The sequence below is a fragment of the Podarcis vaucheri genome, assembly GCF_965113315.1.
Source record: "Podarcis vaucheri genome assembly, chromosome: 3".
Classification (NCBI taxonomy): domain Eukaryota; kingdom Metazoa; phylum Chordata; class Lepidosauria; order Squamata; family Lacertidae; genus Podarcis; species Podarcis vaucheri.
The window spans coordinates 30,011,591-30,028,284 of record NC_138761.1 but is presented as its reverse complement, the minus strand read 5'-3'; the positions used below and the strand labels follow the sequence as shown (position 1 = coordinate 30,028,284).

General features: G+C 41.7%; 1 protein-coding gene across 5 annotated transcripts in view; it reads left to right on the top strand.

Annotated features, from left to right (window-relative positions):
• The window catches only part of GPATCH2 (G-patch domain containing 2), a 105,873-nt gene that overhangs the window by 79,522 nt on the left and 9,657 nt on the right, over positions 1-16,694 (top strand). For all 5 annotated transcript variants that reach the window (XM_082217695.1, XM_082217694.1, XM_082217697.1 and 2 more), the window contains one exon: positions 10,245-10,327. In XM_082217695.1, the coding sequence (XP_082073821.1) occupies positions 10,245-10,327 (83 nt within the window). The remainder of the gene's footprint in view (positions 1-10,244; positions 10,328-16,694) is intronic.

Below are 16,694 nucleotides of genomic sequence, written 5' to 3'. Positions count from 1 at the left end.
TTAGAAGTGACTTTTCATAGCATCATAGAATTGTGGCGTTGGAAGGGACCACAAGGGTCATCTAGTCCAGCCCTCTGGAATGCAGGAAACTTTCACGCAACAAGAGACTCTAAACCATGACCGTGAGATGAAGAGTCTCCTGCTCTACTGACTGAGCTATCCCTCTTTTTCAAGAACATTTTTAAAAAGAAGATGAAAATTAGATTTTCTGAGGGCTTTCAGAATCTATCTCATCCCATACCAGTAGCTACTGTCCAACCGCAGATCCACATCACCCATGCTGATAACAGCAACAGCAGCAGTTTTCACGAACGTAAGGCCTGTGTCAACTCCTGAGACCTTAATTCCTTCATTGTGCTTCCTAGACAAAGCTAACGTTTTGTATTGAGGCTTTAGAACATGATGGTCCCTGACCTTTCTTGTTCCCTAATTTACAGAGATGCTTTAGAAGATGTATTGATGAAAACACTAGGGGCTGCTGCTGAGCTGTGTGAACCATAGACTTGAATGCTGGCAGAACAACAGCCCTCAAGCTCAGACTAGAGCAGAGCCTGCTTGCACCACATTCAGACATGGCTGCTGATGAAATGTACAGAAGGGACTCCCAAACACTTACCCATCTTGGCTTCCTGGGGAACCCTCAAGGGCATCCTGATCAAATTTGCAGATGACACCAAACTGGGAGGGGTGGCTAACACCCCAGAGGACAGGATCACACTTCAAAACGACCTTGACAGATTAGAGAACTGGGCCAAAACAAACAAGATGAACTTTAACAGGGAGAAATGTAAAGTATTTCACTTGGGCAAAAAAAAATATGAGAGGCACAAATACAAGATGGGTGACACCTGGCTTGAGAGCAGTACATGTGAAAAGGATCTAGGAGTCTTGGTTGACCACAAACTTGACATGAGCCAACAGTGTGACGCGGCAGCTAAAAAAGCCAATGCAATTCTGGGCTGCATCAATAGGAGTATAGCATCTAGATCAAGGGAAGTAATAGTGCCACTGTATTCTGCTCTGGTCAGACCTCACCTGGAGTAGTGTGTCCAGTTCTGGGCACCACAGTTCAAGAAGGACACTGACAAACTGGAACGTGTCCAGAGGAGGGCAACCAAAATGGTCAAAGGCCTGGAAACAATGCCTTAAGAGGAACGGCTAAGGGAGCTGGGCATGTTTAGCATGGAGAAGAGGAGGTTAAGGGGTGATATGATAGCCATGTTCCAATATATAAAAGGATGTCATATAGAGGAGGGAGAAAGGTTGTTTTCTGCTGCTCCAGAGAAGCGGACACGGAGCAATGGATCCAAACTACAAGAAAGAAGATTCCACCTAAACATTCGGAAGAACTTCCTGAGAGTAAGAGCTGTTCGACAGTGGAATTTGCTGCCAAGGAGTGTGGTGGAGTCTCCTACTTTGGAGGTCTTTAAGCAGAGGCTTGACAACCATATGTCAGGAGTGCTCTGATGGTGTTTCCTGCTTGGCAGGGGGTTGGGCTCGATGGCCCTTGTGGTCTCTTCCAACTCTATGATTCTATGATAAAGGAGAGAGTCCTTTAATAATGGATTGTGGAGAAGGCGGAATTTCCACAGGTGCAGCATCTCAAAATCTTCACTTGCCAAAATTCCTAGAATTGCTCGTTGTTCACAAGCTATTTACCATAATAATAAATATTACCACTATATTAACAGATCCTCGGAGCATGTGAAAGGAGATTGCTATCTTCAGCTTGTGCATTTCCAGAGGTTTTCTGGTTGGTCGTTTAAAAACAGAAGGGCTAGCTAGGTTTATCTCCCTTTGCACGACTTAAGAAAGCATGAGTTGCTACACCTTCCTAACTTTACAGAATGTCTTTTGTGAAAGTGCTAAAGGGGTAGCAATATAAGCACGATCTAAACACAGGGAAACAGTGGAGGTGCAGGGAATAGAATGGAGAGCAAGGCAAGAATACACTCCACTGCTTAACCTGCCTTTGTGTTCTGTTAAGATTTAACGGCTTGGAATTAATGAAAATGAAACAGCATCTTTAGTAATGCAAACTGCTACTAAGATGTATTATACTGTTAGCAAGAGTTTCACTTCCATTGTAAGGTACTTTGCATTGAATGCTATTATTTGAGTTTCATAATGTAGACATAATTATGTAATACCAAGGGCCTATTAATACATTTGTCAAATCCCCCCCCCCAAAAAAAAAACAAGTACAGTGGGCATGGAATTATGTGCCCCTCCCATGCTCAGTTATTATCAGTGGTGAATGTGGGTGCAAATTGTTATCCCCCATAAAGTTGGTATTAAATAGTGAGCATACATACTGATTTATGTAAGACATCTATACACCATGTATAAATTCTCCCATGGCAACTTTACAAAATTAGACACACCATCAGTCTGCGATTCCAAATGCAATTGTACATACTTTATGCCCCTTGCAGGGATTCAGGGAGGCTGCACATTTAGTATACTTGCAGTGCAGTCCTAAACTTGCCTGTGCTGAAGTTCCCTTCAGTTCAATGTAATTGCCCTTCATAAATGTTGCAACTTGTGGCCATCCTTTAAAATGCCTAAAGGGATTTTTGTGCTCTGAATTAGTAGCATTATATCACCTTATAAAACGAAATAAATCCCTCACTTACCAAAATGCTCTTCTGTCATTCTTAAGATGAAAAGAACTTAATTCTAGCCACTTTACATTATCCTTCTGAGACCCCATCAGACTCGCTCTTTTCCAAGCCTATGTATGACCTAACGGCATCCAAAAGGCATAAACCAAAGGGTTCTACAGCCATCTGCAGGAGCTCACTGATACTGTGCCAGTATTCTGTGACTGTTTCTACAGAATTTCATGATTTTAATTGGGTTAAAGGCTTGTTAACAGCAGCCTAAAACTGAAGTACAGAATGAAATCAGCTCACGGCTTGAAAGAATGAAATAAAAGAGAGTGTTTAAACAGGTTTAGAAAGATGCAATGCAGTGAAAGCTTTCTGAATCAGTGGCACATGTATTCTTTTCCCACAGATGAGTTAACCATTGTTCCATTCAGAAATAGTTCCTTCTGAAATTCAGGTTATGTTAGGGAGTCTATATGCTGGAGGGAAAAGGCTTCTGAGGCTTTGAGTTCCAAACCAGGGCCGCTCTCTGCAGGTGTGGTTTTTCCCTATGATGAAAGAAGTTGCACCTGGGGAACTTCAATGAAGTCATAAAGGGAACTAATCTTCCATTTGCCATTTTTAATAAGGATATTCTACCTAGGTAAACAACAACCTTAGGTATAAATTGTTCAAAAAGACGCTATCTTTCTCAGTGAATTTAAAAGAAACCTTGCATTGGCTTCAACTTGAAGTAGGAGTATTTAGTTACTAGAGAACATATAAATAGGGAAGTGGTTTTGTGCACTAAAGCTATCCAGCATTAAGATTTAATTCTTTTTCCACTGGTAGCTGCATGTCTAGTGATAGTGTATCACTGGAAATCCCAAATGGAGCTACCCCTTGAGACATGGTTCAATAATATTTTGGATATCTAGTTCAGAACAACTAACTGGGTTTGGAAGAGTTGCAAATGCGGTTGTAAAGGAAAATACCATTGATGAAACCTGCTCTCTTTTTTCATATGTAAGGGGGAAAGAAAGTAAAGCAGAGAAGCTAGTAAAATATGGGCTGGACAAAGTTACTGTTAGGTGGATTTGTAACTGGTTGACTGACTGAACCCAAAGAGTGCTCACTAATAGTTCCTCGTCATCCTGGAAAAAAGTGACAAGTGGGGTGCCACAGGGTTCTGTCCTGTGCCTGTTGTTGTTCACTGTCTTTATAAACAACTTGGATGAAGGAATTGAGGGGATGCTCATCAAATTTAAAAATGACACCAAGCTGGGAGGGCAGCTAATGCCACAAGGGACATAATTCAGTATGACCTTAACAGATTGGAGAACAGGGCCAAATGTAAGGTTCTGCACTTAGGCAGGAAGAACCAGCTGCACAAATATAAGAGGAGGGACTGACAGTAGCATATGTGAAGAGGATCTAGGGATCTTAGTAGACCACAAGCTTAACATGGGTACACAGTGTGATTCATCAGCTAAAAAGTTAATGCTGTTAGTCTGCATCAACAGAAGTCGAGTGTCCAGATCAAGGGAAGTAATAGAACCACTCTATTCTGCCTTGGTCAGACCACACCTGGTATACTGTGTCCAGTTCTGGGCTCCACAATTTAAGATGAATATTGACAAGCTGCAATATGTGCAGAGGAGGGCGACCAACCCAAACCAATGGATTCAAGTTACAAGAAAGGGGTTTGCGACTAAACACCATGAAGAACCTTCTGATGATGAGACGTTTTTGACAATGGAGCAGACTCCCACGAGATGGTGGACTCTCCTTCCTTGGAGGTTTTTACACAGAGGTTGGGTGGCCATCTGCCATGGATGTTTAGGTTGAGATTGTTTCATTGCAGGGGTGTGGACTGGATGTTCCTCAGGGTCCCTTCCAACTCTACAGCTCTATAATTTTTGACCCTGAAAAGGACAGCAGTACCCTTATGCTGTCTTTCACTTAACAGAGTATTTTCTTAATCTTTTAGGGCACAATGATGGCAACAGTTGTATGGTTAAGTTACAGGAAATATTAATTTGCCATGCAACATAATAAGGTGTGAAATTAAATTGTAAGGGACGGAGGACTTCCACAGAGGGAAGAAAGCAAGGGAAATGTTGCCATCAAATAGCAGCTGCTGTATATTGGTAAATCTGCTTTAAAAATTGCCTGATGACATGGTAATAGCTGTTAATGGCAATAATACATTTCCATTTATATCATCATCAAATTCTTTCCTGCAGCCCCCCACTGCTGCCGCCGCCGCCTTCCCAGTGTCTCAAAATAGACTCTCTTATTCCTCCAGTTCTTGTAATTACTTGCATCAAGAAAAGACATGCTTAAATATTGTATACAAAATAGAGAGAGAATTAAGAATTGGCCACAGTTTTCCCCGTCTTCTGTTGTTTGTTCATTTAATGTCAGAAGGCATGACAATAACAAATATATATTTGGCCTACTAGTGTAAGTTCACACTAGTCTGGCTTTTCCAGCCCTTTTATTTCCTTCTGCCACAACTTTGCCGCTGCCGTGACACTTGCAGGCCTGCTCCACTGTTGTGCAGCTGATGCCCTGTCCAGGCTTATATCTTTCTTCGTGACAGTGAGTGTTCTTGCCAAATGCCAGGGACCATAGTCACATCTGTTTGTCTCCCGAGCTCGTCTGAGGCTGCTCGGGAACACTTTTTATCCAGGGGGCAGCTTTAACTAGGCCTAATACTCTGGAAAGCCCTGTTTGTAAATGCATACAATGAGGCGACAAGTTTCTGTTGTCTTTCCTTTAAAATTATTCCCTTTGACACGGCTTGCTCGAGTCCCTGTCACCAGCACGTCAGCAGCCAAGTTTTCAGGCAAGGTGGTCTTAACAATTCCTATCACCCCTGCCATAGAGCATGCCTAGCTTCCTGCCAAAGCGCTATTTATAAATGATAGCTCGCAGCAAGCTATGGATAAGTGGAGAAGAATCAGGGGAATTAGCTATTTGCAATCTTCCAAGTCTGCAGCTAAGGAACGTCCAATGCAGGGCAGCACAGTCTCTTCCGTTTTGCCTTGTCCTGCTGCTTGGAAATTGAAACAATTATTAAATAAATCAAGAGAAACAGAAATACTTAATTTTGCTTAGCTTCTTTCCCAATATGTATTTTAAGCATTTTACCTTGCTTTTCCACCAATAAGGGTCCCATAGCAGCTTTCATGAGATCAAGAAGGACATCAGTATATCATTTAACTGGTAACAAATAAGTTTTTTAAAGAGGCAGCAGTGATGACCATGTAGGAAGCAGCCTTATGCTTCATAGTCAGGCTATAGGCCTGTCTAGCCCAGTATTGTTGAAACTGACTGGTAGCAGATTTCCAGGGTTTCAGGAAGAGACAGGTGTAAAGTTCTACACTTAGGAATAATTAGATGCACAAATATAAGACACGTGGCTTGAGAGCTGTACGTGTAAAAAGGCTCTAGGTGTTTTTAGTAGACCACATGCTTAACACAAGGTATAGCTCAGTTGGTAGAGCATGAGACTTTTCATCTCAGGGTCATGGGTTTGAGCCCCATGTTAGGTGAACGATTTCTGCATTGCAGGGGTTTGAACGTAGAAGTCGATCCCCGTGGTCCCTTCCAACTCTACAATTCCATGATTCTATGAGTCAACAGTGTGATGCAGCAGCAAAAAGGTGAATGCAGTTCTCGGCCGCATCAACAGAAGTATAGTGTCCAAATCTATGCTGCCTTGGTCAGACCACACCAGGAGTACTGGGTGGGAATCACAGTTCGTGGGCACCAGGATACTGACAAGCCAAAATGTGTGCAGAGGGAGGTGACCAAGGTGATATAGGGTCTGGAAACCAAGTCTGAAGAGGAACTGTTGAGGGGGTTGAGTATGTTTAGCATGGAGAAGGGAAAACGTAGAGATGATACAATAGCCATCTTCAGATATTTGAAGGGTTGTCACATGTTTTCTTTTGCTCCGGAGGGTAGGACCCAAACCAGTGGATGCAAATTACAGGATTTTGACTAAATATTAGGAATAATTTGAGATGGTACAGGCTGTTTGACAGTAGAACAGACTGCCTTGGGGAGTGGTCTCTCCACCATTGGAGGTTTTTAAACAGATTGCATCGCCATCTATCAGGGGTTCCTGAGAGTTGTGATTCCTGAATTGCAGGGGGTTGTATTAGATTTCCCTTGGAGGTCTCTTCCAGCTCTACAGTTCTATGCTTCCATCATAATTTTAATGTTTTGATTTTATAGTTTTGTAGACTGCTTAGAGGCTTTTTACAATCAAGTGGTATACAAATTTTGCTAAATAAATAAAATAATGCTGCTTGAAAAGGAAGCAGTCTGCGTCATAGAATTCATTCGACTCTGATTAACTGGATATGTGAATGAGCTCACCCTTCTGCTTTCCACCTCATGTTGGGATTCTCAAATCCCAACTTTGAGATCTTCTGATTCGGAGGCACTGCCTCACAGTGTGCATAACAAGTTCGTTTTCCCACAATTTTTGCTATGCATGAAAAAGTAGAACTGCTAATCTTTTTATTCATCCACTTTTCAAGATGTGTTAAATGTAGCTACAGTTAAATGCTAAAACTCTGAACTTGACCAAATCTGATTATCTTGTTTTGAGAGCATATGGGGTATGTATATATTTTATAATAGCGATTGCTTTTTAATTCTTTATAATGCTTGTTTTCAGAATGTTGATAAAACTTAAGGTTTTTTCCTCAGAACAGTAGCAAGCAAGCAAACAAACCTCACCTTGGCTAGTGATGAGATTGTTGAGCTTTGCAAAGACAAATGATTCATTTATGCTGAAGAAACACAGCTGCCTTTCAGACATTCATTGATTTTAAATTAAAAAGTAACTGCTATGTTCTACACAAAGGGTGACAACAATAACAAAGTAGTCCTTACTTAGTGTTATTTGTTGCAACTCCATTGCATGTGCCACAGGAGAAGCGGGGAGGGGGGATCCAAGTTCCATAATCTAACTGATCAATAATCTAGATATCTCAATGCAGTGTAACAGATAATCAATGTGAGCAGAATTACTCAAGCACAGCTAGCTGTTATTCCTGGAGCTAGGGTCTCCAGGTTCAATTGGCTGACTTTATTAATTTTTATCTTTCATCCTGCTTGAATTCTTGTTTCCCTCCTTTCCATTGCTTCTCAGCCTCCCTTCATTATAACAGCCCTGACAAACACTGCAATCTATTATAGAACGAGCTGTGCCCCAAAGTCCCTTGCTGTCAGTGACCCTGCAATAATATTATAAACAGAGGAGAGGGAGGCTTAATGTTTCTTTGTGTAAGTTATATTAGATTTCATATATTCTTCATCTACTGGTCTACAGTCACTTTTGGACCAACTTGAGACAAGGTCCTATTTTTAAAGCTTGGCCTAATTTATATTTCAGTTTAGACATCTTCAGACCGTGACTTGTGATAGAAGACAGCTGGTTTATTATTAAGGAAACACTGTGGTCCCCAGCCCAAATGGTTGTATGGTGACTCTATGAGCAGACAGATACCCGACTCTCTTGTTCAGGAAACAGACACAAGCACACAGAGAGACCCATGGTGGCCCCTCCCTTCATGTTCATGTAGAGGAGAGGAAGAATCTTTCCACTGCCTTCACCTTCACATGTACTGTCCTGTGTCTCCCTCCCTCCTCAGCTTGTTTAATGACAAATTAGCAAATTCATACCCCCACCCTGCACAAACCCAGTTCCTAGCAAGTTGCAAGCATCATGAATTAGAGCAAGGCATGCATGCCTTTTACACATGTGTACACTTCAGGTACCTTTTTGTGTGTGCTAAATTTAAGAGGGGCTTTTCAGATGTTAGGAATTTCCACTGACCTCAGGTTTCCTTTCTCTTGTACTAGGCTTCATAAAGCAAACACACACACACTATAGGTTGAATATAGAAGGCATGTCATAACCAAAGTCATTGTAATTATCTTCAGCTTGGAGTTAGCAAAAGCTGCATTCCTGCACTTCCAAACTTCTGCCAAAGATTCAGAAAGGATGTAAGAAACAAACATCAGAAACTACTTCTCCTTCTTGCTGTTAATGAAGTCAGGTGTAAACTGCCTACCTAATGTTTGCTAGGGAAAGTGTTGATTTGGGGGGTATTTTGCTTTTGAGTTCTTTGACTGCAACTTTTTTTGTTTTTTGTCTCTGAAAAAAAGAAATAAAGAAATGAATCTCTTGGTTAAGTTCTGAACTGCGGTGATTCTCATAGCCTTGTCTTACCTGAAGTTAATGTCTTTGTCCTTTCAGCCAAATAACTGAGTACTATAACCCTAGGAGTCAGAAATAGAAGTGTACACTGTATCCCAGATAGATCTCTGAATTGGAGCATAGTTGTTTAGTTTCCTTACCACCCAATAATCCAGTACGTGGCAGGACTACCTTGTTGTACTTTGTGATAGGGAGGATTTAGTCCCACTGGTAAAGCTGGAGTAATTAGACCCCCCTCTAATCAAGGTTTATCCATGATCTCTGGGGTGCCAAGGTAAGAAGAGGAGTCAAAACCTCTCAGAACGATGTCAGTCAGAAGAGGTTTATAAAGTTATGAACAATGTGGAAACCGGATTATGAAAAAAATCCCCCTCTCTTCTTCAGTTCCAGAACTCTGGATCATTCAATGAAAATGGAAGTATTTTCAGGACAGGCAAATAAAAGTGTTCCACATACATGATTAACATGGATTTTTTAATTAGAAGATGTGATAAGTTGTGATCAACAATTGTGTTTCTGATTTTAAATTAAAAAAGACATTAAAGAGAAGATTTTGCAATGTATATATGTTACACATTACAGGTTTTGTTGAATTTGATCAATGCCATTTTATTATAAAACCAACAGAATGTTCTCTTTAAAAATAATGTTTTGTTTCCCACTTGTTTATCACCTGTGAAAAGATGCTTGTTAACTGATTTTTTAAATATATATATGTTATTCTGACGGTGGCTATTAGTAGACAACTGATAGTCAATAATATTGCGATCATTTAAGTACCTATTGCTTTGTCAGTAGCATCAGTATTCATTTTATGTTGACTCAGAAAGATTGTCAGTTTTGAAAACCTGAAAGTATTTCTTTTAGAATTTATTTATTCCAGCGGTGATTTAGATTGTTTCTAAATACTGACTGCTTGTCAATAAACATAATTCATTTTCAGGATGTGGAACCTGCAACAAAATATTGCAGTGTGGAGTATTTCTGATCTGAATTCTAGACATAACATTCCTTTCTCTATCCCAACCAGTTTTTAATTTTAATTTTATTTTTTTGCCCAGTAGTATTCTGTGCCAAGTGAGCATGCTCAGTCCTCAGTCTTAGATTCCCCATCCCCCCCCCCAATGTTTTGTAATACTGCAAACTTTAGGCTTTTTGATGCCTCCCTCTAGTGTATGTCCACGTAAGCAACGCCACTCCCTCTAGTGTATGGCCAATGCCCTTTTGGCTACATAAGTAACATCACTCTAAGCACTAGAAATACAAACAGTATCTGAAAGATTCCAGCGTGTAGCTCTATGTTTATTTAAACTATTTTGACTAGGATGCAGATTCTGTGATAACACATTCTTCTGCAGAGTTGTTGTTTTTCCTACCAGTTATTAATACACCTCTCTGGTAATTGCTTACAGACAGACAAGTGTGCATTTGGGATCCTTATGTATGGGTGATATCAAACGAAGGAGAAAAGCCGCGCCACTGCCAGGACCCACCGGTAAGCAGATTCAGCATGACGACACATCCAGATGTCTTAAGTCTGTAAAACGGCATGGAGGGCGGGAGAGGACCCAGAAACTGGTTGGGACTTACCTGCACAGAACTGGGCTTGGGGCGGTTTGGCAAAGGAGCATTTTCAGGCAGCAGTCCTAAACCCACTTACTAGGGAGCAAGCGCCACTGGCTTCAGTTGATTTGCATCTGACTAAACATGTAGAAAAGAGCTGTTGCAACTTGACACTTAAAAGAGCAAAGGGCTGGTGCAGCTCATCCCTTTCCTCTCACTGATTGGCCCCGATCTGTTTGCCATTGCCTGGTTTATTCATATGGGAAAAGACTACCTTACTGACATCAACGGAAGCGTCCCTCCCATTGCAAACAGCAAGCATGGGATGGCCCAGTTCAGAGAAGAACCACAGTCAAGGCAGCCCATATCAGAACCTAGCCTCACATTTACTGCAGTAGCCCTTCACTCTTCAGCAGTATATTGTCCAGATTAATTTAGATGACCAGCTTTTCTCCAACTACATGTATTACCTTTTTCATTTACTATGTTGTTAGTGGAACTTGTTTGTTTAAATAAGTTCAGTGGAGAACAGACTCCACAGCTAATGCATCGAGTGGTTTTCACAGAGCACTAACTGACCTCCCTTGTGCACTGAACCTTCTCTTTACCCCCATTCCCTCTTGACAAACTAGTCTTGCACAATTACCAAAACAGCACATGGTGACTGGGAAAATCAGCACGTGTTGTGGAAAAGGTATCTAAATCCATCTTCTGTGTCGCTGAGATCGTAAGCCTTCTGTCGGAGCCCATGCCAAGTAGGAGTTCTGTATTCTGCTTTGTATTGTTTGCTAAGTGTTTAATATCAGTACTGAGCACATCGTTTAAAATCCACATGTTGCATACAAAAGAGGCTACATTTTCCTAAAACAATTATGGGAATATTTCAGAAGGCACCCTGTATCTACAGCGTACCTGACAAGTGATAAAATCAACTTGTGTTAATTGTCTTTTTCTGTATGTGCTTGAATGTCACTATACTGCACACTTGTCAGCAAGGAAATATAATTTATGGGTTGACTCCTGCTAATGGAAGCACCCTTTGAGCATGGATCCACCCAGTAGCAGGAGGAAGCAATGCTTGCCAGTTACCCTCTACCTCTGCAGCCCCAGTGCCACTTCCCACACTATTCGGGAGGGTTGAAATAATGTGGGAGATGGCTCTGGGATTGCATGGGGATCAAGGAATTGCCCAAATGCCTTTCATGGTCAGAAGAAGTCTTATGTTCATAGAAGGTAAAGCCTGCTCCAATCCATTTTGCTGGCATATATAAAGTGTGCGCACACAAACGTAGTTCTTGCATTCTGAACTGGCCTGTGGAGCTCTTCCGTGAAGTTATCTAACTTTGGCATTTCAATGGAATGGCTTTTGATTTTCATGGTGTTTCAGACATCAGTGACAGACCAAGAGAACTGTCTGAAAAATATTGCTAAAGCACCTTAGTGGCAGTAATATGGAAAAAGAGTGTGTCTAGGTCAAGTCCTAAGACTCTGAACATATGTGTAGTGAGTAGGAAAATGCTTAATGGCTGAGGAGAGGATAATATAATTATTTCTACAAGGTGATTTTAGCTTCACAACTTGCAAGTGACAGAAGGAAGTCATTTTGTAAAGTATATGTACGTATAAAGCATCATAAAATTAACTTTAGTGTACCTTTTCATCCCAGGCTTCCAACCTATTCAGTATTTTATTCTGCTACTGAAATCTGGCACACTTAACTTTCTGGTGGTGGCAGTAGTGTAAAAAGCCCTCTGTTTTCTACAAAAACAATTTGATCCCCACCCCACCCCGCAAGCCATAATTTTACAATGTTTAAGTGACTGGATGTGGTTTTATTAGAAAAAAAGAAAAGAAAAGAAAAGAGGCTGAGAAGGGATTTTGAGATTCTTACAGCGCTACTGCTCTATAAGGGCCAACTTATGGAATAAAAACAGAGAAAAGTGCCTCTTGATAACTACAGCAGAGGCTCCACACATTAGGGATTAGCAAAGCAGTTAAGAGGATAAACGGTGAGCCCTGGATGCCCCCCATTCAAATCTCAGCTCAGCCATGAACTCCAGCAAGCCTTGCCTCCCCCCCCCCCCGCCATTTCCCTGTAATATGGAGGCAGAAACAGTGGGCTAGCCCTACCGCAGCTACCTCAGCATACTCTCCTTGCAAGCGCACACGAAAGCCATCTGGCTTTGCCTCCTGCCAAAGAAATCCATCCTGTGAAAGGTGGCAGAAGTAGGAGATGCTTGTACCAAACTCTGTGGCCTGGGTGGGCCTAAAGTCCTGCAAATGGCCACATCCAGGGTGGGGTAAAGTCAAGGGCCCTGCTGTCCTCAGGTTACAGGTGCTTTTATATATTGCCTTTGCGCTGATAGGGCTAAAGCAACAGCACCAGGGAACCATTCTTGAAGCAACAAGGCTGTACAAAGTGCCAGGATCCATGGGCCTGATTCTAGAAAACGAGGTGTTGTGGCTCAGGTCAGCCTGGAAACAATCGCCCCTCTATGTGGAATTCCCTTCCAACAGAAGTGTATCTGGTACCTTGTGTAGTTTTTGTCATACACCGAAGACACACTTCTTTGACACCTGAGATACAGAGTTTAGGACCCACCCAATTCACTTAACTGTAATTTAACTTTTTAATATTGTATTTTTAAATGGCCATAACTCTCCTTTTCACCCTCATGGTGAAGGGCACGTAAAAAATTTAATTGATGTTTATGATAAAAGGTAAAGGTAAAGGGACCCCTGACCATTGCGGTGCTCATCTTGCTTTATTAGCCAAGGGAGCCGGCGTACAGCTTCCGGGTCATGTGGCCAGCATGACTAAGCCGCTTCTGGCGAACCAGAGCAGCGCACGGAAACGCCGTTTACCTTCCTGCTGGAGTGGTACCTATTTATCTACTTGCACTTTGACATGCTTTCAAACTGCTAGGTTGGCAGGAGCAGGGACTGAGCAACGGGAACTCACCCCATCGCGGGGATTCGAACCGCCGACCTTCTGATTGGCAAGCCCTAGGCTGTGTGGTTTAACCCACAGTGCCACCCACATCCCAGTTTATGATAATGGAGTACTGAATTTATAAGGAGGGAAACAAACTCTTCATCTGCTTAGGGAAACTTCCCTCTATGTTTGCTTTGAGGATGTTTGAGGATTGAGAGCTGGTACAGTCTTTGGGGCCCAAGTCCAGGGCTGCACACCTCAAGGACCCCCAAATGACCACCCAGAGAGCACTTGATTATGGAGACAGCAGCAAACAGGCCTTTCATTGGCACATGTGTGGGCTGATGCCGGTCACTGCAGGATCCTTCCTTATTTCGAAAAACACTATAGTCTAGTTAGGCTTTTCTACAACAAAATAGTGCTTATTTTGTTAAATGTGTTTAATACCAGGGCAGTGAACGTTTACTCCATTTTATTCCTGCAGTTATGATGGTGCTGTGATCTAAGTGAGTTTAAAATGCAAAATGGCGCATTTCTTTCTTTTTTTAAATCAGAGTTGTCAAACTTGCTTTTGTCTTTGCTGTCACATATCAGGAATGTAGAAGTAGCTGTAAATCATGGGATGGCAGTAGCAAGGGGAGAAGAGAAATGTTAATTGTGTGCTTCACAGCTGAGGTAATACACATGGCTGTAAGACCCCTGTCTACTACAGGACATAGAAGATTAAGATTAAATCTTACACTTAAATACCCTGGGAACTGAGCATTGCCCAGTAAGACTGGACCCGTTTTTGTTTCAAAAGAAGTATGAAATCAAATAAGATAAACAAATTGTTTGTATTGAGTTAATTTACAAAGCTCCGCTGGAATGTTTAAAAGATCCACTGAGAGTTTAAAAGATCCACGAAATAAACTGTCAAAGTGAGGTACCTATGCAATCCTGCAATTAGTTAGTTGCTCCCCTTGACTTAAAATGCCTTAGCTTGTGTGTAACTGGATGAATTATATTCCTCACAGTGGTGTTTAAATATAATTCAATTCTTCTGCCTTATTTATTCAATTATTTGGATATTTTTCCAACCTTACCCCAGAGGCTCAGATCTGGCAAAAAGGCCAGCCTCCCAGTAATAGACTTGCGAGCCTAGCAAGTGCATGAAGAAAAGATTTCCATTGCCACATTCATAAATGTCGGTCGGTGACAAATGGTTTTCCCTATCTTTGTATGCAGTATGTTGAACAGCCTTATTTATGCATGTATGGAGGAAAGATAGCATGGTGGAGCTAACAAACAGTTGGAATGAGGTGTTTGTGTATTTGTGAATCCTGTTCAGCACCTGTGCCGCTACGTACTTCTAGATACGTTACAAGGCTGTAGACTACTGTAGCTAGAAGTGTTATTGGTTAAACATTTATTAATTGTGACAAGAACACCCAATTTATTTCAGTGCTCTGGCTTATTTACTGCTCTTTCACCTTTGTATTTTGTATTGAAAAAGTAAAATGAATATTGATAGAGTTAGCTATTGATTTCTAAATTTATAGCCTGTTCTCAGCCTTGAGACAAAGTCACATACCAATAGCGCCGTGTGTATTAGTAACAAAGGATGTAGATTTACTCTTACAGCAATGAAAAACTGTTGAAGCAAGAAACTTTTAGCAGTGGAGAGCATTTTATAGTTTGAAAAATGTCATCTGTAAAGGTGAACTAAAGCGGTGAAGAAAATAAGGTGAATTCTATCAGATAATTCCAGTCAACAGCTGAAGTAATAGGGTCCTAATCTGTATTTTTTTTTCTCAAAAGAGGAAACGTTTGACTTTATAGTCTATGCTAAAGCTCCTTTTTTAACATTGCAGCAAGAAACCAGGAAGGGTGTACCACCTGAAACAAAAGATGCTTCTCCTCATATATTGCCTACAGTTTACATACAGCCTTTTAAAAATGACAAAGAATGGTTGGAATATGTTGTTCCTCTTAGGGCAGCCATGAATTTATTTCAGGAAATAAATACCTGAAGGAATTGATGACTAGTGAAGCAATATAATATCTGACATGGGAGCATGTCATTCTGAATGCCTTTGTCGGCTTGCTAAACACCTGAACTGTAATACTATTTCGTATGAGTCCTTAAGAGGCTTTATGGCAAAAACAGAGTGCCCTTGAGTTTGTGTGGATATGCATGCACCTGGGCACACACTCACAAAACAAGTGCTTTCATTGTTGATTCCTTGGAAGGTGACTAGGAAAGTAGGGCTCTAGCATTTCCAATTTCAGCATCCAATAGAGTCATTTTTGCCCCCTGAGCAAAGTATAGGTACCAATACAATGGGCAATGGACGCTCCTCTCCTACTGCACTTAAACACACACTATCAAAGAGGCTACAGATATGTTGGAGAACGAAACTTAACTGCAGTACCCTCAGGTAATCCTGTGTCTCTGAGACCGCAGAGTCACCCAGAAGGTTCTCCGTTGGTGTAAGGCTTGAAGTCTGATTTCTGTAACTGTCGGTCTTCTGTTCTTCCCTGGAACTGAAACCAGTTGTGTCCATCTCCTAGTTTGTTTCCCCTCTATGTCTCAGCAGAACAACACCAAAGCTTTAGCACTTTCTCATCACACATCCATCACCTTCTTCCTTCTCCACACCCCTGGCTCTCTGTACTTTCTTCTCTGTACTGTCCCCCACAGTTCAATTGTTAACTTTTGGATACTTTGGGCAATATCTCCTCCTCTTCCTACCCAACAAAGAAAATACAAAAATGTGAGGTTTACATAGAAGAGAGAGGGACGCGGGTGGCGCTGTGGGTTAAACCACAGAGCCTAGGACTTGCTGATCAGAAGGTCAGCGGTTCAAATCCCCCGCGACGGCGTGAGCTCCCGTTGCTGGGTCCCTGCTCCTGCCCACCTAGCAGTTTGAAAGCACGTTAAAGTGCAAGTAGATAAATAGGTACCGCTCCGGTGGGAAGGTAAACAGCATTTCCGTGCGCTGCTCTGGTTCGCCAGAAGCGGCTTAGTCATGCTAGCCACATGACCCGGAAGCTGTACGCTGGCTCCCTCAGCCAATAAAGCGAGATGAGCGCTGCAACCCCAGAGTCGGTCACGACTGGACCTAATGGTCAGGGGTCCCTTTACCCTTTACCTTTACATAGAAGAGAATGCTCTGGCACTAAAAGTACCGGAAAGCTTTTCTTGGCCTTTTGCTTTTGGAGCTGCCTTTTTAAATTGCTGTATAACTTTAAGCCACTTCACGCATTGCATGCATTCTAGGTAGCAAGTTTTTGTATAGGAGAATAATGAAACTCCACCAGTTTTCATTGTGATGTTCACACATGCGCATGTACAAAGTGAAATTAGTACAAGCAAAAACAG